Here is a 26441-nt window from a genome sequence, read left to right as displayed (position 1 = left end):
GGCTCTCAGGGCTGGTTTGGCTGGGCTAGGCTCCTGTGCTGGGCGGCAGGACACCCGATGGGGCGCGGGAATACCCGCCCAGGTGCCAGTACCAGGTCCTGTTCCTGGTGGCCGCCTCTCGGTCCGGGGAGCCCTCGTGTGCACAGCCTTAGGGGTCCTTTGCTGCAGCGGGGGCGGGGGGGGGCAGATCTAGCTGCCCAGCCTGGAAAAGGGTGGTAATGGTAGTGACAGCCAGCACTACTGCCCTTGTTTGCCCACCTTACAGATAAGGAAACTGAGTCCCAGAGAAATTAAGCAAAATGACCATACTGCCATTGTTTTTTTGTCTTGTTTTGTTTTTGTTTTTGTTTTTGTTTTTTGTTTGGCTAGCTGCTGTTTTTTTTAGATGAGGGCTATCTTCCTTCTCAGCTTCCCAAGGGTTGGGATCACAGGCTTTTGCACCATATCCAGCTAGCCACTAAGTTTTGGAAACAAGATTTGAACCCAGGTATCTGAGTACAACCTTCTACTTATTTGGGCAATTACTTCACAAAGACTCATTGCACAGGATCCTGCCTTGGCTGTGCCCTCTCTGGCTGGGAGGTGGTCTCAGGGTAGTTGGTATTGAATTGTGGAGTTCAGAGAAAGTGACAGAGCTGGCACTGGCCCCTGCCTGGTATTTGAGGGAGAGTAGGGTGTGTTGGCCCAGAGGGGAGGAAGGATGGAGCCGCCCCCCCCCGGGGGGGCTTAGTGGCAGGGATGGAAGGTCTGTTTGAGGCTCTGGTGTACCTCTGAGCCTGGCAGTAGGGGCTTGGGCAGAGCTAGAAGTGCATGTTGGGAGAATCAGGTGAGCCTTTTTTCCAGGGCGGAAGAAATCGGGTGAGGAGTTACTGGTTTCTGGGTAGGTGTGGGAATCTGAAATCCAGAGAGCCAATAACAGGCTGGACCCAAGAGAGAGAAAACAATGGAACCTCTCTTAATCTGCCCAACCTGGTATGATATGCAAGCTAAGGTTAGGGTATAAATGCCATGTTTCTCAATTTGACCATATTCTATGGAACATCATTGGGAAACCCTGTAACAGCACAGGGTGTAAAAGTGGTATAAAGTGTTGTCTCTATTTTTAAAATTCTTGTGAGGAGGACAGGGGATTTGTTCCTGTCTTAGATGTGGGGACACCAAAGCCACTAGAGGTCACATAATGTTATGTGGTAAAGCCTCTACTCAGCCTAAGTCCCTGCCAACCTTCTCAGGGTGGAGAGAGGGCCTGGAGCCTGGGCGAGCTTCACTGTGGGGACTGGCCAGTGTGAGGAGGGACACACTGCACTTGGGGTCTCTCCTGCCAATTTGGGGTTTGGTTCTGTGAGTGATTTCTCTCATTGTTAAATCCAGATACACTACCCCCAAACATGCATGCACACACATGTGTGCACACAAACCAACGAAAGGAAAGAAAACCAGGGAGGGAAAGGGGGGAGGGGAAGGGCTAAAAAAAGAATTAAGATGTGTTATGTACATGTACTCACCCCTCATAATGAATATAATCATTATGTTCTGCAAACATGTACTAATAAAAATATATAAAAATAATAAAGTAATTAGAATGTCCTACAAAAGAACATAAAAAAACAAATGATAGCAAAAAAAAAAAGTAAACCATTAAAAAAAGAAAAAGAAAGCCAGTGACTTCCAAAGCCCACACACAGCATTTGGGGTTGACTATTATTTTTGTACTGTCTCTGAGGGGCTCCTTGATCACTCAAGAAATCAAAAACCTATTTTTTTTAAGGTGTTAGTGCCAACCCCCCTCTGTGGCCCAGGAGGGAGACTCTCAGTGTCCCCTGGCCTGTTAGACTTTCCAGTCAGTGGCCCAAAGCCTCAGCAGTCACATAATGCAGAGGAAGTGGGGAAGGTACTCAGGGAGGCAGCTGATCCCAGTGAACCCCATTTTACGGAGGCCTTGAGGCCTGCTGTGTTAGACGTTTCTACAGAAACTAAAACTAGCCCCCAGAGCATAAATTCCACTCCAAAGGGTATGAGGATGGAGCTGTGAGGGTCCCTAGTGGGTGGTATGGAGGATCAGGAGATGTTGAAGCACAACAGGCTCCTATACACTCTTCCTGTTGGGGCAGGCTTCTGTCACCACCCCGGGGAAGGTAGTTACTACTGCTGTGTGTTTTCTTCAGATGTACATCCGGTTTAGATTTGGTCAGGATGAAGCAGGGGAACCTCAGAGCATGGCTGGTGCTGTTGGAGTTTATTTATGTAAAAACAAAGAGTCCCCTTTAATCCTAGCACTCTGGAAGGCTGAGTCAGGAGGATTACAAGTGGGAGCCTGGCCTAGACAATTTAGCAGAGTGTCTCATAATAAAAAATAAAAAGGTCTGGGGATGTAGCTCAGTGTGAAGGCCTTAGATTCAATCCCTAGTGCCGCAAAACAGAAGTGAAAACAAAAAAACAATCCAAGGAGCCTAAGTGGTTAAAAAAAAAAACTTATGAAAAATTTCTAAAACATTTTTAAAAAGAGAAGAATGAACTCTATCTAATAATAGCCAGCTTGACTATGAACTCATGAGCTATCTTGTTTGACTATAGCTCCACACTTTAGTATTTTAGGATGTATTTATTAAATAAGAATTTTTGTGTGTGTGTGGTACCGGGGAAGAATTTTTTAAAAATTATAACTATCATACATTTATTTGTTTGTTTTGTTTTGTTTTTTGAGACCGGGGCTTGCTGTGTAGTCCAGGCTGGCCTCAAACTCCTGGTGATCTTCCTGCCTTGGCCTGCCAAGGGCTGGGATCACAGGCATGTGCCATCACACCTGGCTCCACCATACCATTATTACTTCTTAAAAAACCTAGCAATTTCCCAGGCCTAATGGGTCTGTAATCCCAGCACTCAAGAGACTGAGGTATGGGGATTGTGAGTTCGTGATCAGCCTCGTCTATGTAGCAAGACCTTAACAACAACAACAACAAAATTTACAGATAGTTTGTCAAGAGTCAGAATCTGAGTAAGGCCACAAATTACATTTGGTTTTTGAGTTGGACCCATTTCCAATATTTTACTAATTTCAAACATAAAACAGAGATCAAAAAAATTTGCATTCAACACCTGCCTGCCCCACCTGGATTCTGTCTCTCTCGAGTCTCTCTTCGTCTCTAGTCACTTTTTTTGTTTCATTTTATTTTTAGCTGATGTTTTTTTTTAACATTGGAGATTGTTTCTACAGTTTAATTTGGCAGGGACGTGTTGGAGGCAGGTGGCCTCTTGAGTTTCTGTAGCATTTGGGTCTGTTCCCCTGGCTGAGCTTGGAAGGCCCCAGCAGCCTGGGGCAGCAGCTGCAGGAACCATTGTGCCTGTCTGACCTGGTGGGACAGGGCTGGCTGGACCACATTTCCTAAGCAGTGGTGTGTTAATGGAGAGTTGTTTTGTCTAAACTGAAACCTCAGTGTTCAGGTTTAATTGCAGCATTGGCACTTTGCGATAAATAGTGGGTTTTGAGTTGCAGTTTGGCATTCGGTCTCCAAAAGCTTCGTCATCACTGTCCTAAGGGACATTGGTAGGCATGGAGAGAGAAGGACTGTGTGAGGCCTGGGCAGGAGGCAGGTGACCTCCTGGTGGGCCTCTGGGACCAGGCACCCTGAGAGGCCTGGAGGGGAAGGAAAGTAGCTGTGGAGGAGACTGAGTAGCCACCAAGTCAGGCCTCCTTTGAGGCTCTTCTGAGGCCAGGGTTGAGGAGAACATGCTGGGCCCCCTTGTCGCTTTACTGTCTGTTGTGCAGTCCTTGTCCTGGGAGGAGACAAGATAGACGGGGGTAGGCTTCAGACAACAGGATGCTAAGAAGCAACTTTCTTGGCCTTTGGGAGGATGAAGATGCTTTTAGTCATCTGGATTCTTAACAACTGAAAATTTAGAATTTTTTTTTTTTTTAGTACTGGGGATTGAACCTAGGCCCATCACACTGAGCTGTATCCCTAGCCCTTTATTTTTTTATTTTGAGGCAGGGTCTTACCAAATCGCTAAATTACCCAGGCTGCGCTTGAATTTGGTACCCTCCTGCCTCAGGCTCCCAGAGTGCTGGAATTACAGGTATGCACCACCATACCCAGCTTTGAAAATGTAGAACTTTTTTAAAAAACAAATTTTATTTTATTTTATCCCATTCCCTGCCTCAAGCCCTCTTCCCTCCCTATGTACAAAAGCTTTGTTTCCATTTTTTCCTTCTATTTTCACTTTTTTTCTTGTCCCTTCCTTCCTTTCTCCTTCCCTCCTCCCTTGTTCCTCTTCCCACTTGAACACTTTCTTCCCATTTCCCAACATCCTGAAAATGTACGCGAAGGAAGAAAAGAAAGTGAATTTCTGATATCTGCTGAGGGTCTACTAAACGAAGATGCAGCCTGAGACCCTAGGGAGAAAGTCTCCACACTGCAAGGATAGGAAGTGTCTGTGAACAAAAAATCTGAAGCTCCTAGGTCTCTGAAAGTGAGAACAATTCTTGTCCCTGCCCTGGGATTTACTATTAGCTTTCAGCCTACTCTTCACAGTTCATAGACTGTTGTTGATTTTTAATTTCTCAGAAGCTCTGGTCTGCATGGTTGCAGGAGAGACAGATTATACTTTGGCTATGTTATTGTCTGTGACCCTAACAAAATTTCTTATGTTTATTTCTGTCTATAAAATAGTAATAATATCTACCTTTTAGGGCTGTGCAGGTTAACAAAAATACATAATAAAGTGCCTGGTGCTCTGTAAGCCCTCAACAAATACTAGTGTTCCTTTCACAGACTAGGTCACTCTTAGGGATTAGAGCAGTGCTTCTCAAAGAGACTGTGGTGAGGAATCAATTTTGTTTTATTTTGCTTAAATCCCCAATCTGTTGTGCTTTGATATTTTCATAAAATACAGTATAAATGAGGCAACAGAAAGGCAAAAGAAAAATATGCAAAATGCTACCTTCTCAATTATTTATCCTTATATTCACCAGATTCAAAATTATTCAGTCCACTCCCTTCTTGTACCGTATGTACACTCCAGGTTTCACTGCCCCCTAGGGACTGGGTCACAGCACCTGGGTTCAGAGGACCCTGGGTTGTTTGAAGGAAAGAGGGAAAGAAGGAAGCTGGATTCTCTAGGCTGGAAAGGCACTGGGGCAAAGGGGCGGGACCTGCCTAGGGGCGGACCCTAGGGCCTGGTTTTCGTTTCCCTTCCTAGAAGCAAGCATACTTTTAAGCCTACCTTGGGTTTTTGTTTTTGTTTTTGTTTCTGTATTGGAGATTGAACTCTAGACCTTTGCACTGAGCTACATCCCTAAGCTCTGGTTTGGTTTTTCATGTTGTTGTTGTGAAGTCACTAAATTGCCTAAGCTAGGCTCAAACTTGCAATCCTCCTGCCTCTGGAGACAGAGGGCTCGTATTATAGGTGAGCACCGCCATGCCCAGACCTACCCTTCGTTTTACTGATTGAAAGCAGCCTAGAGTGAGAATCTCTAGTGCCTCTAGTGCCGAGGGGGTAGACTCAGGCTGTCACTGAGAACTGCTAGGCAGTTGCCCCTCCTCCTGGCTGAGATTTGGAAATATAGATTGCCTGTCAGTGCTGGTTTGATTTAAATTTACTTTTCATTAGATAATATGCTTATATGGTTCAAACATTCCATAGGTACAAAAAAGTAGAGTGGAAAGCTTTTGCTTTTTCTGTTATGGTCATGGTGCACGTGTCTCTGTGTGTGTGTGTGTGTGTGGGTGTGTGTGTGTGCTGTCACATATGTGTATGCATGAAGACACAGTAGCATATTACTCTGCTGTTTTACAGTTGATCTCTTAGTATGTTCCATAAAAGCACATACAGAGTGTCCTCATTCCTCTTCATGGCTGCATGGTGTCCCTTTTTATGCATGTTCCATGTTTGTTTTTTTTTGGTACGGGGGATCGAACTTGGGTCCTTGCGCTTGCGAGGCAGGCGACAGAACCACTGGGCTAAATCCCCGGCCCGCATGTTCCATGTTTTAATTAGCCTCCTGATGGACAGGAAGGCTGTCTCTATTTTATTGCTGGTATAAATAATGCTGCAGGAAGATCTTATACACAGATCATTTTGCACGTGTGCAAGGGCATCTGTAGAGGTGGGTTTGCTGGACCAGTGGGGATGTACAGAAACAAGATTGATCTGTTACCAGATAGCCCTTTAGAAAGGCTCTACGCACTTATGCTCTGATAGCAATGGATCAGAGTTTGTACCAGGTACTTTTAGGGGTATTTCCTCAAAAGGTTAATTTTCAAAATCATGAGGTAGGTAGCAAAAGATACCATAACCGATGTTCTCAGAGCCAAAACCTCCTGGGATCGTACTTTCGGGATTCTTGGAGTTAGGGCCGCTCTCTGCAAGGAGTCTTCCCAAAGGGAGGAAATTCCTCCTTGAAAGTGTGCAGTTTTGGGCCATGGCTTTGAGATGAGCAAACAGTGGAGATCCTAAGGGTGAGGAGGGAGAGGCATCCTGGATGCAAAGCAAACTGAAAAGATAGCCTTGAGCAGACAACTCAAGAGATTGTGTTGGGTAGGCACTCTATTCGCTGATCCTGATGGCTTCTTCTTTGAGGGGTTGAGAGGATCTGATTCATTCAACAGGTATTTGCCCAGCACTTGCATTGAGTGGAAGGCCTGGTCCCCACCCAGAGCTAGCTGGGGAGGGACACTGAGCAGTCACCTCGGCTGCTATGAAGCCACACTCGGTCCCAAACCCTGCACCTTGAACACCTGGCTCAAATGCCCAAGTCGCCTCTACTGCATGTGGCAGGAATATGGTGGTAACGAGACTGGAGTTTTCTGTGTGGCAGAGGGAGGCAGCAAATTCAACCAAGCAGTGGGAAGCCCCCTGCCAGCTGGTGAGGTATGCAGATGAGCTCTGTGTTTGAGAGAACACCGGAAAGTGCCAGGAGAAACTATGTTCAACCATTTGCCTGGACCCACCAGTCCTTGGGTTTTCCACCTCACGCTGCTTTGACTGCCAGTTATCCATGAGCCACATTAAAATACCTCAAAATGTGAGAAAACAATTTATGTTTACACAGACATTAGGAGCCTGGGAAAATGCATTAGTAAGCTACCCAATATAGTTTTCCTCTTCAGTAGTTTGGGGAGAATTCCTTCTTGGTTTAAGAACTTATTATCTACAGCAGGGAATAGGTATGACTTTGTCCTTTATTTTAAATTCTGAAATTCTGGGAATTGGTCCACAGTCCTAGAAAATCTGCCTTTTCAACTATTAAAATATAGAAGGAAGCAAACCCAAAGGGACAACTTGGACTGTGACTATGCTGATTTTTAAAAGCTGTTTAAGTTTATGGAAAATGTACACCATTCATATGCTGGGTGGGAGTGTTTGGGGGACCCAGGGGTAGTGCCAGTCTCCACATGGGCTTTGGATCTCTCCAAGGAGCTGCCTTCACTGCCCATTCTGATCCATGCCTTGCTTTTCAGATGACTTTGGGAAGTTGCTGCTGGCTGAGGCCCTCCTGGAACAGTGTTTGAAGGAGAACCAAGGCAAAATAAAAGACTCCATCCCCCTGCTGGAGAAGAATGAGAGCAGGATGATTGAAGCCAAGAATTATCTGAGCAGTGTCCTTAATCACGGGCGACTGTCGGTGAGTTGTCAGACCGCAAGCCTGGAGCCTCCTCTCCTCACTCCCATCTGCTGGCTCAGCCCTCCCTGAGTCTCTTGGTCACCAGGGCAACAAGTCTGTCTTAATGGTTGGCCTTGCACAGCTCAGTATGTTAGCCATAGCTACATGGGGTGATTTATCACTTACAGGGTGGCTAGTGTAGATTGAGATGTGAATGAGTGTGAATAATTGCAAAGACTTGGTGTAAAACAAGAAATGTAAAAGAGTACTAACTTAACCAGGTGTGGTAGTGCATACCTGTAATTTTTAGGCTATGGCAGGAGGATCAAAAGTTCTGGCCCGCTTGGGCAACTTAGTTACCTTGTCTCAAAAGGGGGAGGGCCTGCTCAGTGCAAAAGCTCTACATTCAATATGCAGTACTAAAAAACAAAAGAGAGAGAAAGAACTAATTTTTTATATTGATTACATGTTCAAGTGATAATCAGTTGAATATATTGTATTAAAGAAAATGCTATTAAAATTTCACAATTTTAAACTTTTTAAATATGACTCAAAAATTTTATTAGAAATTTAAAAATTACACATGTAGCTTATGCTTGTGACTTACGTTATATTTCTGTTGGATAGTGCTTGGTTGACCTAGATGTGCCTGGCTCTTTGGGCTTCTTGGGTGTTCTCGGGAAGTAAGACCTCAGTGAGCTTAGTTGGAAGCAGGCACATATGCAGAGTTGACCAGTAACAGAAGAACTCCAGAATAGGACAAGCCATTTTAAGCCTAACTGCATTTATTGAGTGCCTGTTGTATACAAGGTACTGAGGGAGGGTGTGAGGGGAGTATATTCAATTTTCTCTAGATCTTTGCTACTCAAAGTGTGATCCACTCATCTGCAGCATGAGCACCACTGGGGAACTGGTTAGAAGGGCAAAATGTGAATCAGAATCTGTATTTTAACAAGATTTCCCAGTTATTCATGTGTGTATCGAAGTTTAAGACTGTTTTAGATTAAAGTGTATGCTGAGCTATAAAAGGGGTTTGGGTATGTCATTATAGATGAAAACAGAGAGTGAGTTTTCAAGAGATGTTCTAAAGTAATATACTTACTTCCTTAAGCATTTTCTTGAGACCTGCTGTGTGCAGGGCAATGTGTTAAGCACACTGAGGGCGACCGAGATGAACCTAGCATGGACCTTACCCTTAGGAGGTTGCAGGTCTTTTGGGAAGATAAGTCCTAGGAACAAATGAATAGTTTTTGTCCCTAGTGGACTGTGACACATGCTGTGAGAATGGTGTATATGAGAGTCCAAGGAGCCACTTCCCTGGGAGGAGCTGGAGAACAGACTTGGGGTGATGGTAATACTGGAATTGGGCTCTTCTGGGGGCTGGATCTGGAAGAGGGGCTGGGGTATGGATATACAGAGATAGGGCTGGGCAGTTCAGGCCAAGAAAATGGTATGTGATTGAAGGGTTCTTATAAATAATCTTGTGAAAGCTGGTTAGTTTAACAGAAGTGAATGGGCATGGTGTGTAATTAGGTTCTGAGGGTACACTGGGGCCAGAGAGCAGGAACTTGAGCAGCAGCCAAGAATGTGGGGCTTATTTTGTAAGCAGTAGAGGGGTGGAGAGACAGGAGAGAGTATGCTGGAACTTCAAGATTTTTGCTTCTAGCTCTTTGACAGAGATTATTTTAACAGTGTGAGGTTTGCATTGGGTTAAAGTAGCTACTTGATCCTGAGCTTGACCCCTGACCTTGCTGGGCCCTCCAGGTCCTCATCTGCCTATCAGAAAGTTTAGGCTTTATTAATGGGTTCCAAACTTCTCCCACCAAGACCTCTTTGTGTTTCTTTCTAATAAATTCTATTAACTTTTTAAAATGTTTTTTGAAATAAATAATTCAGGCCTACTGTGAAAATGAAATCAATAAACAAGCAATTTGAGTGACAAAGATCTTTGAGTGCTCCCTTCCCTCCCTGACTCCTGTCCTGCTGTGGAACACTAGTCACTGTTAGATGTGGTTCCCACATGCCTTTTTTTGTGTATTTACAAACATGTGTGTGCACACAAACACACAGCTTCCTGCAGAGCTGTAGCATATATGTTTGACAAGTTGCTTTTCTGCCGAGAGCTTTCTCTGTGCCTAAACCTCCTCACTTGTGTTCAGAATAAGTGTGTGAATTCCTGAGTGCCAGCCTGGGCAGGAGCCTTTGGGGCCTCAGAAGAGAGAGACAGGGCCCATTCTGCAGCTACCTGGATGCTAGACACACACAAAGCAACTGGGGACACATAAGCATTTCATTCAGAGCCATAATGTGGTAATGGAGCACAGGTATGGAGAGAGGGTAGTGAGGACCTCAGGGAAGGCTTCTGGAGGAGGAAGAGGAAGAAGTTTGAAGCCAGGTCTTAGGCAAATCATGGCTTCTGGCTCAGTGGGGATCTTCATTTCAGGGTACTGTGTATGGGTGGGTGGAAGCCTTGGGGTGGAGCTGCTAACATGGCTCTGTCCTTTCAGCCACAGTACATGTGTGAGGCCATGCTGATCCTGGGCAAGCTGCATTACGTGGAGGGCTCCTACCGAGATGCCATCAGCATGTACGCGCGGGCTGGGATTGATGACCTGTCTGTGGAGAACAAGCCTCTGTATCAGATGCGGCTGCTGTCAGAGGCACTAGTCATCAAAGGTAGCTGCGACCACCGGCTTGGGCTCCTCACACATGTCCAGCTCTTTCCTCTCCGCTCCCCTGGTGGCAGCCAAGGGGAGTGGAGGCAGTGTGAGGGGCAGGCCTGCAGGACACTGTCCACACTCAACCCTGGGTTGGGCCCACATACTGGTGTCTGGGGTCGGCACAACTGGAGGGTTCTCAGAGGACTCGGATTCTCGCCCAGGTTCTGTCCACAGCCCTTTGCCCAGCTGTGTGCCCTGGAACAAGCCTCTTTTCCTTTCTTGGCCTCAGTTTACTCATCTGTAAGATAGGAATAGCCTCCCAGGGTTCCCATGTCCAGGAGGAGTCAGCTGAGTTGTAAGACTGGGTTGAGAAAGACTTAAAATAGTGCCGTCTCCTTGTCAGGCTGGCTCTGTAGCTGTACATTGGTGCTCAGCGCTGTGGAGGCGCCTGTCATTCCCAGGGAGGCACTGCTGAGATCCAGCGGTAAACAGGCCACAGCCTTCCTAGGACAAAGGGCACTCTGCAGGGAGCTTGGGAACATAGGCATTTCTTGAACCGGACTTTTGAAAGGTCCTTCTGTGGAAAGAGTGCCATTGAACTGGCCCCCAAGTGTGTTTCTCAGATTTTGAGCTTTCAGACCTGTAAGCCCTAGGATGGCCTGAGGATGGGCCTTGGTAGCAGTGAGGTCCTGAGAGCCCCTCTGTCCAGGCTGTACTGACAATCTTGGATATTTGCTTTCTTTTCCAGCACAAACCAAACCCCTGGGGAAAGTCTAGAAATGCCACCAGGCATTTGGCACCTGGCACTGATAGAGTATGTGTTTCTTTCTAATGTAGATAGGGATATTTTCTACACATGGGGAAACTGAGGCCCAGAGAGGATCTGTACCCTCACCTGAACTTACCCAGATTCATGGTGGAACCAAGACTTTCACACTGTCACGCTGGCCCTCCCATCCCCAGCACACACACATACTCCTCTCTCATCTGCGTCCCAGGAATAGTGACATATTTGGAGGGCACCATCCTCCCCCCTCCCTCCCCAGAACTGACTGGAGAGGCTTTTGTAAAGTTCCAGCTAGGTTCCTGGGTCCTCCACATTACAAAGTTCACAGCATCCCAGGAGATCTGCTGGGTTAGCTGCTCTGGGCAGAGCAGGTGCCAGTCTGCAGGAGGGCAGTGTCCATCCAGGAGGTCCAGTCTGTTGAGGTCTTCTCCCTTTGCTCGTACCCTACTCCCCGCTGTGCCTGTGGTACAGGCCAGCTTTGGGGTGATCTTCCATTGTTTGCCACTTGGGTCTTTTGGGTCTCTGTGGTGACACCCGGAACCAATTGCCTCCTTCCCTGAGTGTCCTTTTCAGTCTTTCTCCTGTCAACCTGGCTCGGTACATATTGCTTCCTGTCTCCTGCTCTCTACTCCTACCAGCATGCCTCCGGCTTCTTGGGGGAACACGGTCCTGGTGCTCAGAGGTCCTACCAGGGAGGTAAGGAGCTGGTGCTGCCAGCCTGGGCTGCTCGGTTGTGGGATGTGCTGGCTCCTCATCCCTCAGTGACTGCATGCAACTCTTTGTCTGCCTCCTTTCTGTCTGCCTTCCTTATCTTGTCTCAGGTACTGTACCTGCTGCTTGGCATGCCAAGGTTCAACTGACTGTGTGCTTAAAACCAGGCATGAGGCCACCAGCATGTGCATGATGTGGACTTTCCTGGGCCTAGGGGGATGGGGGCTTCTCCCTGCAGAATGAAGGCCACATGCAAATGGGATGAGGATATCTGGTCACTGGACTTACTTCCTTTGGGAGCATGAGGGCAGTGTCGGCAGGAGCCCCTTGAGCTCCCTAAGCTCTCACTGTGAGAGAGGTGTGGCTTCACTGAGACCTGCCAAGACCCCCCAAGTCGGTGTCCTCTTCCTCCCATGTTAAAATGAGAAGTTAAGGTCACTAGAGGCTGCTCCTGTGAGGTCTTACAAGAAGTGGCAGAGCTAGGATTTGAACCTAGGCAGCCAGAGCTATTGGATATCTTATGATGCCCCTGCTCAGAATTCTAGATTGAAAGAGACCAGAAGTTATCTAGGCCAAACCCTCATGTTATAAGTAAAGAAAATGAGGCTGGGGGCCGGGGATTTAGCTGAGTAGTGCTGCCACCTGCCTCGAAAGTGCAAGGTCCTGAGTTCGTTCCCTGGTACCAAAAAAAAAAAAAATGAGGCTGATAGGACAGACAGGGATTAGCTTGTGTCTGCATCAGGCTCTTCCATACCCAGGTTGCCCCTTAACTCGGCGCTCTCTGTCTCCAGATGGCTTCTGCCCCTGCCTGGTTCTTTGGGACAGTTTTTTTTTTGGTACCAGAGATCGAACTTGGGACCTTACCCTTTTGAGGCAGGCACCAGAACTACTGAACTAAATCCCCGGCCCCCCCTGCCTGGTTCTTATGCAACAGTTACAACCATTTTGTGTCAGTTCTGCCCCTTGGTTCCATTTGATGCTACCCAGTGGGCTGGGAGTTTGGGTCAGGTCTCAAGATACCTGGCTAGAAGAAGAGGAGTGTCACAGGAGTGTGCAAGTCGGTCACACTGGGAGGCTTGGTGGGACCTGCATGTAGGCATCTCCAGCTTAGAGTGATGTTCTTGTTTGAGGAGTCAGGGGCAGGCTTTGGGTTTCTCTGTCCTACCCTCAAAAGGCATTGCACACCTACTCAGCTGACCTGTCAGATCAGGGGGACTTGACAGTGTGGCCCTCCTCTGAAGCAGGTGATGATGTATACAATGTGTTAGATCAGAGGTCCCCTGATTCTCAGGGGGCTTAGATGCTATCCCAGGAGCTCTGAGAAGGGGGCCATGGCAATTGCTTTGGATTCCTGTTGCCCAAAGTGTAGAAATGTGGCACACACATACACGTTTGTAGAGTGTGAGAGTTTAGTGTGGATATCTTAGTTACTTTTTTGTTGCTGAGACACAATACCTGACACCTACGACTTAAAGAAGTTTATCTTGGCTCAGGTTTTAGTCTATAGTCAACTGGCACCAAGTTTGGACAGCGTGGCACCGGGGGATGGCAGAGGAAAATTGGCTTATGGCAGGGTGGCCAAGAACCAGAGAGAGTCATCGGAGGAGCTGGGAAGGGAGATACACCCTGCTGGTCACACCCCACTTCCTAACAGCAAGTCAACTACAATGCCCTAATAATCCAGTCACCTTTCAAAAGCCCTATCTATGAGCCTGTGACACTCTTGAGCCCATGAGACTTGGGGGGCCATCTAGATATAAACCATAACATCCCACCCCAAAAGACTCATGAGCATCTTTTTATGCAAAATGCATTTTGTTCATCTCTAAGAGTTGCTAAAGTTTTAACAGTTTCAATGTTGCTGAAATGTCCAAGTCCAAAGTCTCCTCTGAGACTAAGGCAAACTTAGCTGTGAAACTCTTCGCTGTGAGTCCTTGTAAAAATCAAAAAGAAAGTTAGCCCAGCATGGTGATGCATTCCTGAGGCAGGAGGATCATTGTGAGTTTGAGGCCAGCCTGGGCTACATAGTGTGACCCTGTCTCAAATAAAACAAAATAAAAACAACAACAGAAAAAGAAAGTTAAACACTACCAAAATACAATGGCACAGGATAAACATTCTCATTTGAAAAGGTAGGAATAGGAGGATAGAAACCAGTGGGACAAAAGCAAGTCCAAAACCCAAAACATTAAATTTTGCAGTTCCATGTCCAGCACCCAGAGCAAGTTATGGCAAAATACAGGCTCCAAAGGGCTTGGACAGCCCTGCCCCTACAGCACTGCCAGAGGTTATATCCCCTTTGACTTCTCTCTTAGGCTGGCTTTGCCCACTCCTTCCAGCTTTCCTCAGACATGGTGTATTCCTGACTTCTCCAACTTCCTAGTCTCCAGTACATTTTTGGCTTCACTTTCACAGTTTTGCAAACATCCCTCTCAGGAGCACACTGCCTGGCCTCTCAGGTCTTCTTCTGAAATCTGGGTGGAAGCCTCCATAACCCCACAACTCTTGCATTCTGCATGTGTGTAAAACCAGCACCAATGGATGACCAAGGTTTGTGCTGATTCCAGCAGCCCCCAGGCCCTTTTGCATCATGGCTGCAGGGGCCCCTGAGTGCCTGGATGGCTGAGCACTGTGAATGGAATCCTAGGAAGCCAATTTCCTATTTCCTAGGTGGCCTTTCTCAAGTAGGGGACCCTGAGGCTCTTTTCTCAAAGTAAAGTCTTTAACTTTTCTACCCTTGAGTCTGTGAAGGGTAGGGTCTTTCCTCCTGTGGCCTCAAGGCATCTTTTGTAATGTCTCCATGTAAAGTGTTTGTCTTCTTTTTAACACTAATCTTGAGACTTTTCTTTTCTTTTTTGTTTTGGTACAGGGATCGAACTCGGGTCCTTGCACTTTTGAGGCAGGCGGTGGAACCACTGAGCTAAATCCCCAGCCCTTTTAACACTAGTCTTTTCAGCCACCAAGCTCTCTTTTGCTCCAACTTTACAGGGCCCAACTTTACAGGAGTTTCCTTTCTTATGAAACTCAGAACTTTAAAAATTACCCAGCTGTGCCATTTGCTCTTGTTTCTCAATGTAGAGCTCATTAAAAGCCCCCAGTAGGGCCCAGGATTTAGCTCAGTGGTTCTGCCACCTGCCCCACAAGCAAAAGGACCCGAGTTCAGTCCCCGGTACCAAAAAAATAAATAAAAGCCCCCAACAGTACCTATGCCACAGCCTGAATGTTGGGGTACCTTGAAATTTTCTCAGCCAGATTAGTCTGCCACCTTTATCTCAGTCTCCCCCAAACTTTCAGGACATGAATAAAATGACAGATTTTCTGACACAGCATAACAAACATGATCTCCAGTCCAAATGCCATGGAGTCCTTGTTTCCAACTGAAACCTGAGCCTGGTCTTTACCCTGTTCTTTTTTTTAAATCAGCATTTTGGTCTTCTGAGTGCCCATCAGAATCTCTCATTATGCTCAGCTTACAGTATTCTAGGGCTGATTTTTCCAACTGGCACCTCCAAACCTTTCCAGACTCCTGAAAACTACTTCCAGAGGCTTCTGAACTGTGTGGAGGTAGCATCACAGCAATGACCCCACTTCTCTGGTACCAAAATCTGTCTTAGTTACTTTCCTGTTGCTGTCACATAATACCTGACACCTGCAACTTAGGAGAGGTTTATTTTGTCTCCCATTTCAGCCTATAGTGAGCTGGCTCCAAGGCAGGAAAGCATGGTATAGTGGCATGGAAGAAGAAAAGTAGCTTGTGGCATAGTGGCTGGGAAGTAGAGAAAGTCAGTGGAGGAGCTGGCAAAGGAGATATGCCCTTCCTGATCACAGCCCTGTGACCCACCTCTTCCAACCAGGCCTTCCCTCCTAACAAGTCAGCCAGGATGCTCCCTTAATCCAGTCACTTTTCAAAAGCCCATCTTTGAGTGCATGGGGTGCTCAAAGACTCTTGGGGAACATTTAGTTGTAAGCCATAACTGTAGGGAAATGGAGTACTTGACCCTCTACCTTCTCTAAGGGAAAAGTTATTGTCTATCACAAGTTTGTTCAAAAACCACATTTCCCCCACTAGGATAGAAAAATAAAATATCTACATGGGAAGACCATTGTTTTCACGTCTGAGTGGTCTATATCTAGACCTAGTACCTTCCATCTCCAAGGTTTCAGTCACACGTGTGCTCAGGAGTAGAAGACTGGATTTTTAGGGTCTCTTGGTGGCCTCTGAGATGACCTGGGCCCTGTTGGGGGATCTGGCATTGGAATCCTGGGCTCTAACTTGGTCCTGCTTCCAGCACCTCCTGGCAGCATAGGCAGCCACTCTGGTCTGTCACTCAGTGATGGCTCCATCCAGCAGGCAACAGCTCCCAGGTCATCTGTGGGTTCTGGGCAGAGCTGAGCCCTCTGCTCCCTGTCAGAATGCCCCATCCATCCTTCATTCCCCGAGTACAAATTTCCTGAGCCCCTCAGGCCTAACTGAAGTTTGGTGGAATTCCCAGAAATACAAAACCCCCCAAAGCTAGGCGACTATTGTGTATGTGCGTAGGGTAGGGGGTATGATTATCCCACGTGCACCCCCAAGAGCTAGAGAGTTAACTCTCAGGCCCCTCTCAAACCTCCTGAATCTGGACCTGCATCTCCTACCATCCTGGGTAATGCATGTGCACATATAGTTAGGGAGACATTGCCCTGGGAACGTGTTCCTGCCAGCTTGAACCACTGGTGGTACATGTATGACCATCCCATTAGGTGGCTTGTACCACTAGTCGTTCAAAGCCATCTGGCAGCAAGACGTGAATTACGGCCCCACCATGAATGTGTTAATCAATATTGGTTGACCAGTGAGTTAATCTTCCTCTCTCTTCTGTGAGGTGGGAGGTAATTGTTATGCCCTTTTATGGATACAGAAACTGAGGTTCATGCAAACTTTCCATGCACCTGTAAGTAGCATCAGAGGCCAGATGGATGTCTCCAGAGCCGTGTCCTGCCTGAGATAGAGGAGCCCTCAGAGGATGACGGGAGGAGATGAAGTGGTATAGAGAAGGACTGCCTCCTCCTCTGGCCTTCTTCAGCCCAAGTGGAACAGGAGCTGCAACTGGGGAAGCCCTTCGTACTACCCCAGGGTCTGCCTTCCCAGAGGCAGCAGTGGTGGTAGGGCTTGTTCAGAAAATCTCCTTTTGGGGCCCAGGGATTTAGCTCAGTGGTTTCGCCACCTGCTGCACAAGCCCAAGGACCCGAGTTCGATCCCTGGTACCTAAAAAAAAAAAAAAAAATCTCCTTTTGTATGTCAGTCTAACATCAATCATCTTGGTCCAGAACAGAAGCCTGCCCTTCTCCTACCCCATTCCTTAGGCCCTGTTGTGACGTAGACCAGCCCAGTATGCCCTGACGATGCATATCAGACCAGGGGAAGGCCCTGGGAAAGGAAATGTTCCTGGCCAGTTCTAGGTGCAGAGGAAAGGTAGATGATCTGGATGGAGCTGTCCACTCCCATCTTAGGTGTGGGGGTGGGAGCATCTTTCATTTACACTGTGTTAAAAACAATCTGAAATCTGTTGGTTTCAGAGCCCTTTTGACAGGTCTGTCTGCAGTGGTGCCTGCTCTTGTGAAGGCCTGGTTCCAAGTACTCATGACTATCAGCCCCATCTGTCCCTGGAGGATAGCTGGTCCTCAACTGATCTTCTCTTCCTCCTTTTCTTTCCTGGTGCTCCATGTGTCCAGCAGTCAAGATCTGCTCCTGGTGCACAACGTGACCTATTTGTCCTTGCCCACCATGTCCCTGTGTCTTTGCTCTGCACATGGATGAGGCCCAATAATCCCTTTGGACACAATTCCAGTTGTTCAGCCCACAGCACCTTTCCCTCCTCCAAGCTTACTGGGGCCCTGGCACAGTAGCACATCCTTGTTTTCCCCAGTCGGGTGGTGGGGTCTTGCAAGGGTCTAGACCTTTTGTCTTACTTCCCTTGAGGTCCCTGGCCAGCTCCCACAGAGAAAGTACAGTTTTTGAACAGTAGATTCAGCAAATGCTTGCTGGGGACTTCTTACTAAAACACTAAGGTCCCTTCCACTGAGGGAGCAGAAGACAGGTGACCAAGGCCTACACGTTATGTGGTTTTGGCTCCATAACCCGGAAGAGCTAAGTGTGCAGAAGCTGTCAGCAGGACCCATGTGGCACACGAGCTCCCTGGTGTCATTCCTTCCTGTCTGTTACCCCGCCATCCATGGACAGGTCTTAACATCAGTGAAGTCTGCCTTTGGGAGAAAGGAAACACTCCAGCAGTAGCTGGTCTGTAGCTTATTACCATGGCCCACTAGGCAGGATAGCAGACTTCCTGTGTGGCTCTGCCGTCTTGGCCATGAGGCTGTCCCCAGCTCCTGGAAGACTGTACCTCAGCTCTTGGCCTTTTGGGGCCTTTGTGAAGAGTCCCCTCTGGGCTGCTGCCCTTGGGCAGCCCCCCCGGTGGGAGGAAAACACTCCGGATGGCCTTATGAATTGAGTGGGTCAAGGCCTTGTTTGCAGCTTTGGGATCTGAGTGGCTCCTTGGCTCTGTAGACCTCCTAGGAATGGGCCTTTGGCCAACTAGTGTTGGATTTGTGGATGAGAAATCAGAGCCAGAGACTTTTCACCATGTCCTTGGATCTAGATCCAGGCCCTGGATTCTGCTCTCAGCTGCAGGCCTCAGGCCTCCTGTTATCCTCTAGCCTTCAATTTAATGGGTGAGCCCCTGGCTGGGCTGAGTCACAGGCCTCTCACCCCAAAGCTTACATAGTGAGAGCCATAGGAGGGAGTCTTTGTGAAGTCCTGGGGAGGGCACCCTGTCTCCCTGCCTTCTCAGGGTCTGCCTTCTGCAGAGAATTTCCAGCTCTGCTCTGATTTGACTGTTAACCATTCTACATTGGTGCACACAGGTAAAAGGCCCCTTAGCCATCCTTTGTTCAGAGGCACTGTCAGGACTGAAGCTTGGAAGGCTTTGTTTTGGCTCTACTAGGGCCCCAGGAAGTGCCTACCTTAGGTTCATGTCCTGAGATGTCTTACCATGTGCCCTGAAATGGCCAGCCTCCATGGCCAGATGAAGGTGGCTGCTTTCCAGCTCATGGGGCTGCTGTCTTGTGTTTGGGATTCCAGTTTCCTAGCTGGGAGATGCGGACATCCTCACTGCCCTTACCTGACCCAGTGATTAAGCCAGTCCTCTACTTCAGGAATTGGCACTGTGCTTCTAGGGATCTGTTTCTGTAAAACTAGACTTATGGTTATAATGACAAAGTTCAACTCCATGTAGCTGGAAAATTAACCACACAAAGAGAAGGACTGGGGATTTAGGGTCCATGTAATTAGAAGGTCATTGAAGACAGTGGCATCAGGCATAGCTGGATCCAGGGACTCAAAGTGTGTGTTAAGGTCTTCTTCCACAGCTGTAGTTTCTGTGGTTCTTCAGCACAGTACTTGCAACCTCAGGAGGAAAGAGAGCCTGGGGGAGGTTCTCCTTGACCTGGCTTGGTCACATGCCACCCTGGAGTCAGTTATGGTGACTAGCACCTGGGTGCTGGCTTGAGGCCAGGAGTGGGATTTTCCCCACTAATCTTACACACTGGCTTGTGGGAATGGCTCCTTAAAAGGAAATCGGTGCAGGGCTGGGGATTTAGCTTAGTGGTTTTGCCCCCTGCTGCGCAAGTGCGCAAGGACCCGAGTTCCATCCCCAGTACCAAAAAAAAAGGAAATCAGGGTGCTGGTACCAAAGTAGGTGAAAGGCATGGAGGGCATAGAGCTGAAATGGCTCCCTGCAGGTTGTGCCAGGAATGGGAGGGTTCGGATATGAGCTCAGCTCTCTGACTGCAGCTTTGGGGCTTATCCACTTGAGCCATTCTGCGTGAGCGAGGGAGCTGGCTGGGGAGCCCTCTGGTGAGCTGCGAGAGCAGCTGGACCTCAGGGTGAACCTGGGACAGCTGAGCGCAGCGATGCCTTCTAGGGAAGGAGGGCTGGAAGGGAGCCCAGGGAGCTACAGGAGGAGCCACACCTTGGAGATCCAAGGGCTGAGTGTGGGAGGGATTGGGAGATGGGGGTGAGGGGCAGTGGACCCTAGGAGAGAAAGCGGAGAGCCCAGCAGGGAGGCCAGCAGTTTTGGAGGTTGTCCTAGAACTTTTATACCCCATGGGGCGTTGCATAGCCCACTCCCCTCAAATAAGGCTCACCCAGTGGCCAACATGTCATTTAGAATGGTCTTTTGTAGGATCTGGGCCCTAGACCCAGGACAAAGTCTCTGTGGGTCCAGGATAATTATGCTCTTTTTTTGTTGGTCTAGGCCCTAAGGGATATTTCCTATCCCTGACTGCACCCGGGGAGCTCAAGGCCTACTCTTGATAGCACCTTAAGCCTCAGCTGGTTCAGCCACAGAAGGCCACAGTACCACCATCCCCCTCAGAGGGCTGGTCTGTGGTAAAGACCGTCTTTTCCTCTCCTCAGGCCAGTGTCCCTTCCATTTCTCTGGTGCTACCTCAGTGTGCTAATGATTACAAGAGGAGTGACCTCCGCTTCTCCAGCCACGGGTCCCACATGGAGCCTTTCATTCCTTAGTCATTGGTGTTTAATTTGGGATTCACTGTGGCCCTACAAATGGGCCGTGGGCCCCTTGAGAACCAACCCTGCCCATTTCAGCCTGTGGCTCTTTTCTTCCCTGGCTGAAGTGCACGCCTGGGCAGACCTGCAGGCTGGCTATGAGGACACAGGCCCAGCTCACCTAACGTACTGTGGTTGAGAGATGCTGAGAGGAATGAAAAGGGAAAATGCATTATGCAGGTGTCAGGAGTAGGATGCATGACTTCTCTTTTCACCCCTATGGGTTTGTTTTGTTTTGTACTGTATTTCTGTTTTGTTTTGTGGTGGTGGTTGTTTTCCTGTTCTCCTCTGGCTACTGCAACCTCAGGTATTTTGCTGGAATTTTATGGCTTACTAAAATTAAAAAAAAATAAAATAAAACAGAGTACTGGGTTGCTCCTGAAGCAGGATATGGTGCCATAATTGGTTTTCGTTCTGTTTTTTAGGTCTGGGGTGGCAGGAATGAGCTGCTGATTATGGCTTCACCATTGGTCTGATGGGAAGGAGAGGTCCAGGGGGAAGGCTAGTTCCAGGTGCAGAGCTGTTGTGGGGTCCCCTCAGGAGGCTAGAGGGAAGTGTTCACCAGGCCTTCATGGAATGCCTTCCAGCCAGAGGAACACCAGACAGGACAGGGTGCCCCTTCTTCGGCCAGCCAGGGCAGTGGGGCAAGATGGGAAGCAGCCCTCAGACTAGGCAGGCTCCCTGCCTCTTGTCCTGGCTGCCCCAGAATAGCATCAAGGCAGGTGGAGTGTGCTCCAGGCAGTGGAGAAGTCAGCACTGAGACTCAGGTCTGTACTCATAAGGGGGGATAGTTAGGCCTCAGATACTCCCATGAGAGGGGAGTGAAGAGCCTGAGATTTGGGGACCCATGGTGGGTCACTGAGGGTAAAGAAAGACACCTGGGAATCTGGGCTGGATTCAGAGGGTGTGGAAGTCAGAGGATCGTGGCAGGGGGGAGGGAGGAGGAGAATAGCATTTTTAAGTGTACAGTTCAGTACAGTGGGGGGGGGGAGAAGAAGGAAGGAGGGGGGAAGGAGGAAAGAAGAAGGAGGGGGAGGAGAAGAAGAAGAGGAGGAGGAGGAAGAAGAAGGTCACAGTGGGGTGTTACCTCTGAAAGTTCTAAAAGGTTCACCATCGCTGATACACTATTTGCATTTTGTGTCTGTCCTATTTCAGTAAGCATACTGTCCTCAAGATTTATCTGTACTGTAGCACGTGTTGGAATTTTCTTTGTTTATAGGTGGAATGACATTGCATCGGATGTACATATATACCACATTTCGTTGGTCTCTTCATCTGTTGATGGACATTTGGATTATTTCCATGTTTTGGCTATTGTGAATAGTGCTGCTATGCACAAGTCTATATAGCGATCTCTGCAAAACCCTGCTGGCAGTTCTCTCGAGTCTATACCTCAAGGTGGAATTGCTGGGTCATACAATGCTACTTTTCAATTGTATGTATTTATCTATTTTTGTTGTTGTGTTTTGAGACAGGATCTTGCTATGTAGCCTCAAACTTGCAGCAATCCTCCTGCCTCAGCCTCTTGAGTGCTGGGATTACAGATGTGTGCCACCACACCCGGCTACTTTTCCATATTTTGAGGAGCCACTGTGTTCTCCACAGCACTGTGCCATTTGACATTCCCACAGCTGCCCACTTTGGAGTATGATCTGTGGGCCTTAAAACCACCTCTAAGGCTGAAGAAGGCATTGCCTTTCTTTCCTTCTTCCCCTGCGTTCAGGGTGCCCAGCTCTGGATTGAATCCTCTGTGGTGCTGTGGGTGCCCAGGGCCCTTTCACTGGCTGGTTAGGCAGATGGGGGGTACCCAGCCATCTGTAAAGACTGTTCCAGGGCCGGGGATTTAGCTGAGTGGTTCCAGCACCTGCCGCTCAAGCGCAAGGTCCCAAATTTAATCCCCGGTACAAAAAGAAGAGTGTTCCATAGCAGAGGGAGCTTTCTGTCTCCACCTCTGAATTCAAGGCCCAGGTCTTCAAGGACCCTAGGACAGGTCTGTGTGGAAGGGTGGCTGCCTGAGATGGCATGAATCATCTCAGACTGAAGGAGCTGGGACCAGTAGGTACTGAGTCTGGGACTGGGCCAGTCTGCTGGCCTCCAAACTGGAGGCATAGAGGTCATGACAAAGCAGAGCACCCTCTTGAAAGGAGCTTGTTGAGCTGCATGTAGACAAAGAAAGGCTCCTCTGTCAGTGAGACTTAGGAGGCAGCCCCTGGCTTCCCACTCACCCTGCGGGGCTGTGTCACAAACACAAGTTCCTTCCAGATTGGGTTCAAGATCTGCATTGTGGACCAGGTTTGTGGTGTGATTTGGCCTCTTGTGCAGAGAAGGCCTCTTGGGGTAGAAGGGAAGAGACTCCAGGGCCGGATGGTTTTCCCTCCAGACACTGGACAGGAAAATGGACCTTCATAGCAGATTTGTCAGAGAAGAGATGTAGGTAAAGAAGCCTCTTTTTATGGGAAGAATTAGATGATTGGACTGTGACCCTGCTCAGGCAAAGGCCTTGCCAGCATTGAGGACCTTTTTGGTCTTAACATATATGTGTGCTTTACAGAGAACCACCTCAACAAGCTTATGCTCTTGACTTTGACCCTCTGTTTCTCTCAACCATAACTACTTCCTTTAAAAGAAGGCATTATCTCCCTTACTTTCAGATAAGTTTTCAGACAGGGAGATAAGGACAGATCTCACGTGTATAATTTGGTTACTTGGACTGATGTAAATATCCATATACCTAGCACCCTTGTAAAGATGTAGGATGCTTCCATCGCCCAGAAAGTTCCCTTGGGCCCCTTCCTGAGTAATTCCCATCGTCTGCATCCCAGGCAACCACTGATTATTTTCCATTCACATAGGTTAATTTGCCTTTTTTAAAAATGTTATATAAGTGAAATCATATAGTATGCACTTTTTTGATGTCTTCTTCCATGGAATATGATTTCTGAGAAATTTGTCTATGTTGTATGGATGTAAGACATAATTTTTTTTCCCATTAAGTTTATTGGTACATTTTTGGTATAAAATACAGTTACATTCATCATTGGGATCTTGTACCTTTACATGAGTATCTTGGTTCTTATTTTAAGACATATTTAATATAATTCTTTAATTTTTTTTCTGCACTCTACTTTATTGTATAAATATGCTATAATATGTAAATTCTCCAAGAACTATTTTTTAAGTGCAAAGGGAGGAAGTCCATGCCTCAGTTTGCCCTTCTGCACATCCATCTGCATCTTTCCTATATACCTGGCCCTGGGCTATCGCTGGAAATATGAATGGGAAGTGGGCAGAACAGGCAGTGATAGTGGTGGAAGAAGGAACATGCATAGGAGATGCGGGACTGGGGAGGGAGAGCTCTTGTCTAGCACGCTCCAGGCCCTGACTTGGATCCCTAGCACCACAAAGAAAACAAAAAGCAACACGGTTAAGATGAGGCCATGTTCTGCTAGGTCAGAGGTAGGGAAGGTTAACCACTTGGGAGGGCTTCAGAGTGGAGGTGGCTTTGCTTTGAGCTTTATACAAGGATGGGCTTGGAATTCTTCGAGTAGCATGATGGGGAAGATCCTGCTGGGGGTAGGAGAAGCAGATGAACCATGGGGAAGATGGAGCCCCCCCCCCAAGCCTTCCTGAATCCCCCTTTGCAGTGCTAATGCACAGGAGGCTTGGAGCAGCAGCCTGAGCCTGCCAGCAGCTGGCATTGCTCATCCCAGTGCTGGGCCTGAGGTGGGGCAGGAGGGCACCTAGCTGTAGGGTATCTCTCGGGGTCCACAGGCTCACCTTGGTGCTAAAGAAGATCTGTTCTGTACTTCTTGGAATTGGCTGTGTTCTGCCACTTGTGCTTGGTCTTCTGGGTCAGGCTCCACCTTCTTGCAGGGTGGAGAGGCTGCACGTCTAGGGAGGAGGGGCTGGGCTGGCCCTAGAAGTGAGTGGACTTCTCCCTTTTTCTCTCTTCCCCAGTTAGTCCTCGGGAGTGAGGAACTTTTCCTCCTGGTTGTGACTCATTTGGCAGGATGCACAGTGACACTCAGTGAGCAAGTCTTCCACATTCTGTGCTCTCCTTCCCCCAGGCCGAGGTGCCCTGACCTTTGGACCTAGTCATACCCCATCCTGAGGAGGATAAGGTCACTGAATCCCTGTGTGTTGAAATCTAATCAAGAAAAACAATACCATTCCTTTTCTATGTTTGCAGAGCACTTTGTACTTTGTTAGCCATGATCAGGCTGTTTTTCATCCAGCCCTCCAGTGCTTGTCTGGTACCTACTGTGTGTGTGCTAGGTGGGAGAAAGACGAACACCATCAGGCTGATGTTTTGAAGGAGCCAACAGTCTGGTTGGAAAATGGGTGAACAAAGTAAATGTAAAAAATAGTGAGACAGGAATGTGAAAGTGTAGGCCAGGCACAAAGGAAGGAACAGTCAGCTATACCAGGGCAAATTAGGGAGGGTTTCATGGAGGAGGTGTCATCCAGAGGGTCAGAAGGTGAGCAATAATTTAGATATTTGAGTGGATTGGCAGGGAAGGGAGTGCATTCCTGGCAGGAAGAGCAACTCGAGCAGTCAGGAAGACATCCCCATGCAGCAGTGGGCAACAGGAGGTTGGGTGTGGATGTGGCAGTGAAGGCAGGAACAGGGTGAAGAGCGATGGGAGTAGGTCTCGGAGCGCCTGGCATGGAGCATCAGGAGTTTGAACCTTCCCCTCTGCCAGTAAGGGCCCCTGGTGAGTTTTTAAAGATCCCTGTGGAAGCAGTGTGCAGGATGGGTCAGAGTTGAGGCCAGTGTGGTCATCCACTTAGAGGCAGTGCCACAGTGAGGTAGGGGCAGAGATCCGAAGTGTTAGTGACTTAGTCATTCCTGGGGGTTGGTCCTTACAGGGCAAGAAACAGTTGAGGATGGTGCCCTTACACATCCCTTCAGGAAGTCAGCTTGAACACTGATCACACAGAAGGTACTGCACGAGGTGCAGAGACAAGATGGACTTGGGTTCTGTCCTTGGGGAGCGATAATCCTGCAGGCAGTGTTCTCTAGTCATGCCTGTGTTAGCTATAAGCAAAGGAGGACAATTCAAACAGACTGTGGCAAAAGAAAAGGAAAGTGCGTGTGTGTGGGGTGTGATTATTGGCTCATACACTGGAAAGTGTCAGTGGGTGGAGCTTCAGGAAAGGCAATATCTAGGTGCTCAGTGTCTCTAGTGTCAGAATCTTCCCTTTTCTATCATGTTTAACCCTTAGTCTGTGTATCTAATTCTTTTTCTATTTCCTAATAAGTCTAACAATTCTTTCCCTTCTTTGGTAGATTGATTCATTTAGGTTTTTTTAGGTTTAATTTTTTTGTTTGTTTTGGACTTGGAATGGTATCTTATGAATTTTAAAATTTTAATTAAAAAACCTCATGACATAACATTTATCATCTTAACCATTCTTAAGTGTACAGTGTTTTCTATATTTACATTGTGTAGACTTCATTTTTAGGCAGATTTCTCTAACATTTTCAGGCCAGTTTCTGGTACCAGCTTAACAGCTGCTGTGGAAAGAATAGCACTTCCAGGACTGGTTTTTATTGGCCCTCATGGGCCATGTGCTCACCCTTACCCAATCACCATGTCCCTTGTATTGGTTGAGACTGCAGGAGGGTCCAGGGAAAACCAACATGCTGTTCCTGAGAGATGGGATGTGGATGTGGGGAGGCAAAACCAGCAGGTGTGTAGGACACATAGGTAAGACCTGAATGGAGGTAGCAGCATTGCCTCCATGGGTGCAGCTTGGTACCTGCAGTGTAGGTGCAGGGCTGGGGTGTGGCTGTCCAGAAAGGCTCTCACTTGCCTGCATGGAGTGGAGCATTCATCCAGGGAGGGAGAAGAGAGCTGGTCACAGATGGCCACTGCACCACATAGAAAAGGTGAGCACCCCAGAGTACATATTTTCTTTCAGTGACTTTGAGGAGGGGCAGCTGGCCTGCAAAGGGTAGTCAGGAGTAGGAGGGGCTTGGTTCAGTGGGGTGCCCCACCTGGGCTGGTGTCTGCTCTTGGCCCACCGCTGCTTGCTCCCTGCTGCCACTGTCTATACCTCTACTGCTGTAGC

At 48.0% G+C, this 26441-nt stretch overlaps 1 protein-coding gene across 1 annotated transcript in view; it reads left to right on the top strand.

Moving 5' to 3' along the window:
- The window catches only part of Ttc7a (tetratricopeptide repeat domain 7A), a 117700-nt gene that overhangs the window by 587 nt on the left and 90672 nt on the right, over nucleotides 1-26441 (top strand). The window contains exons 2-3 of the mRNA XM_004839401.3: nucleotides 7458-7621; nucleotides 10108-10276. Of these exons, the coding sequence (XP_004839458.1) occupies nucleotides 7458-7621; nucleotides 10108-10276 (333 nt within the window). The remainder of the gene's footprint in view (nucleotides 1-7457; nucleotides 7622-10107; nucleotides 10277-26441) is intronic.

The sequence above is a fragment of the Heterocephalus glaber genome, unplaced genomic scaffold, assembly GCF_053883595.1.
Source record: "Heterocephalus glaber isolate CG9 unplaced genomic scaffold, H.glaber_assembly_v1.0 deba00001457, whole genome shotgun sequence".
NCBI lineage: Eukaryota > Metazoa > Chordata > Mammalia > Rodentia > Bathyergidae > Heterocephalus > Heterocephalus glaber.
This window is presented reverse-complemented; position numbering and strand designations above follow the sequence as displayed.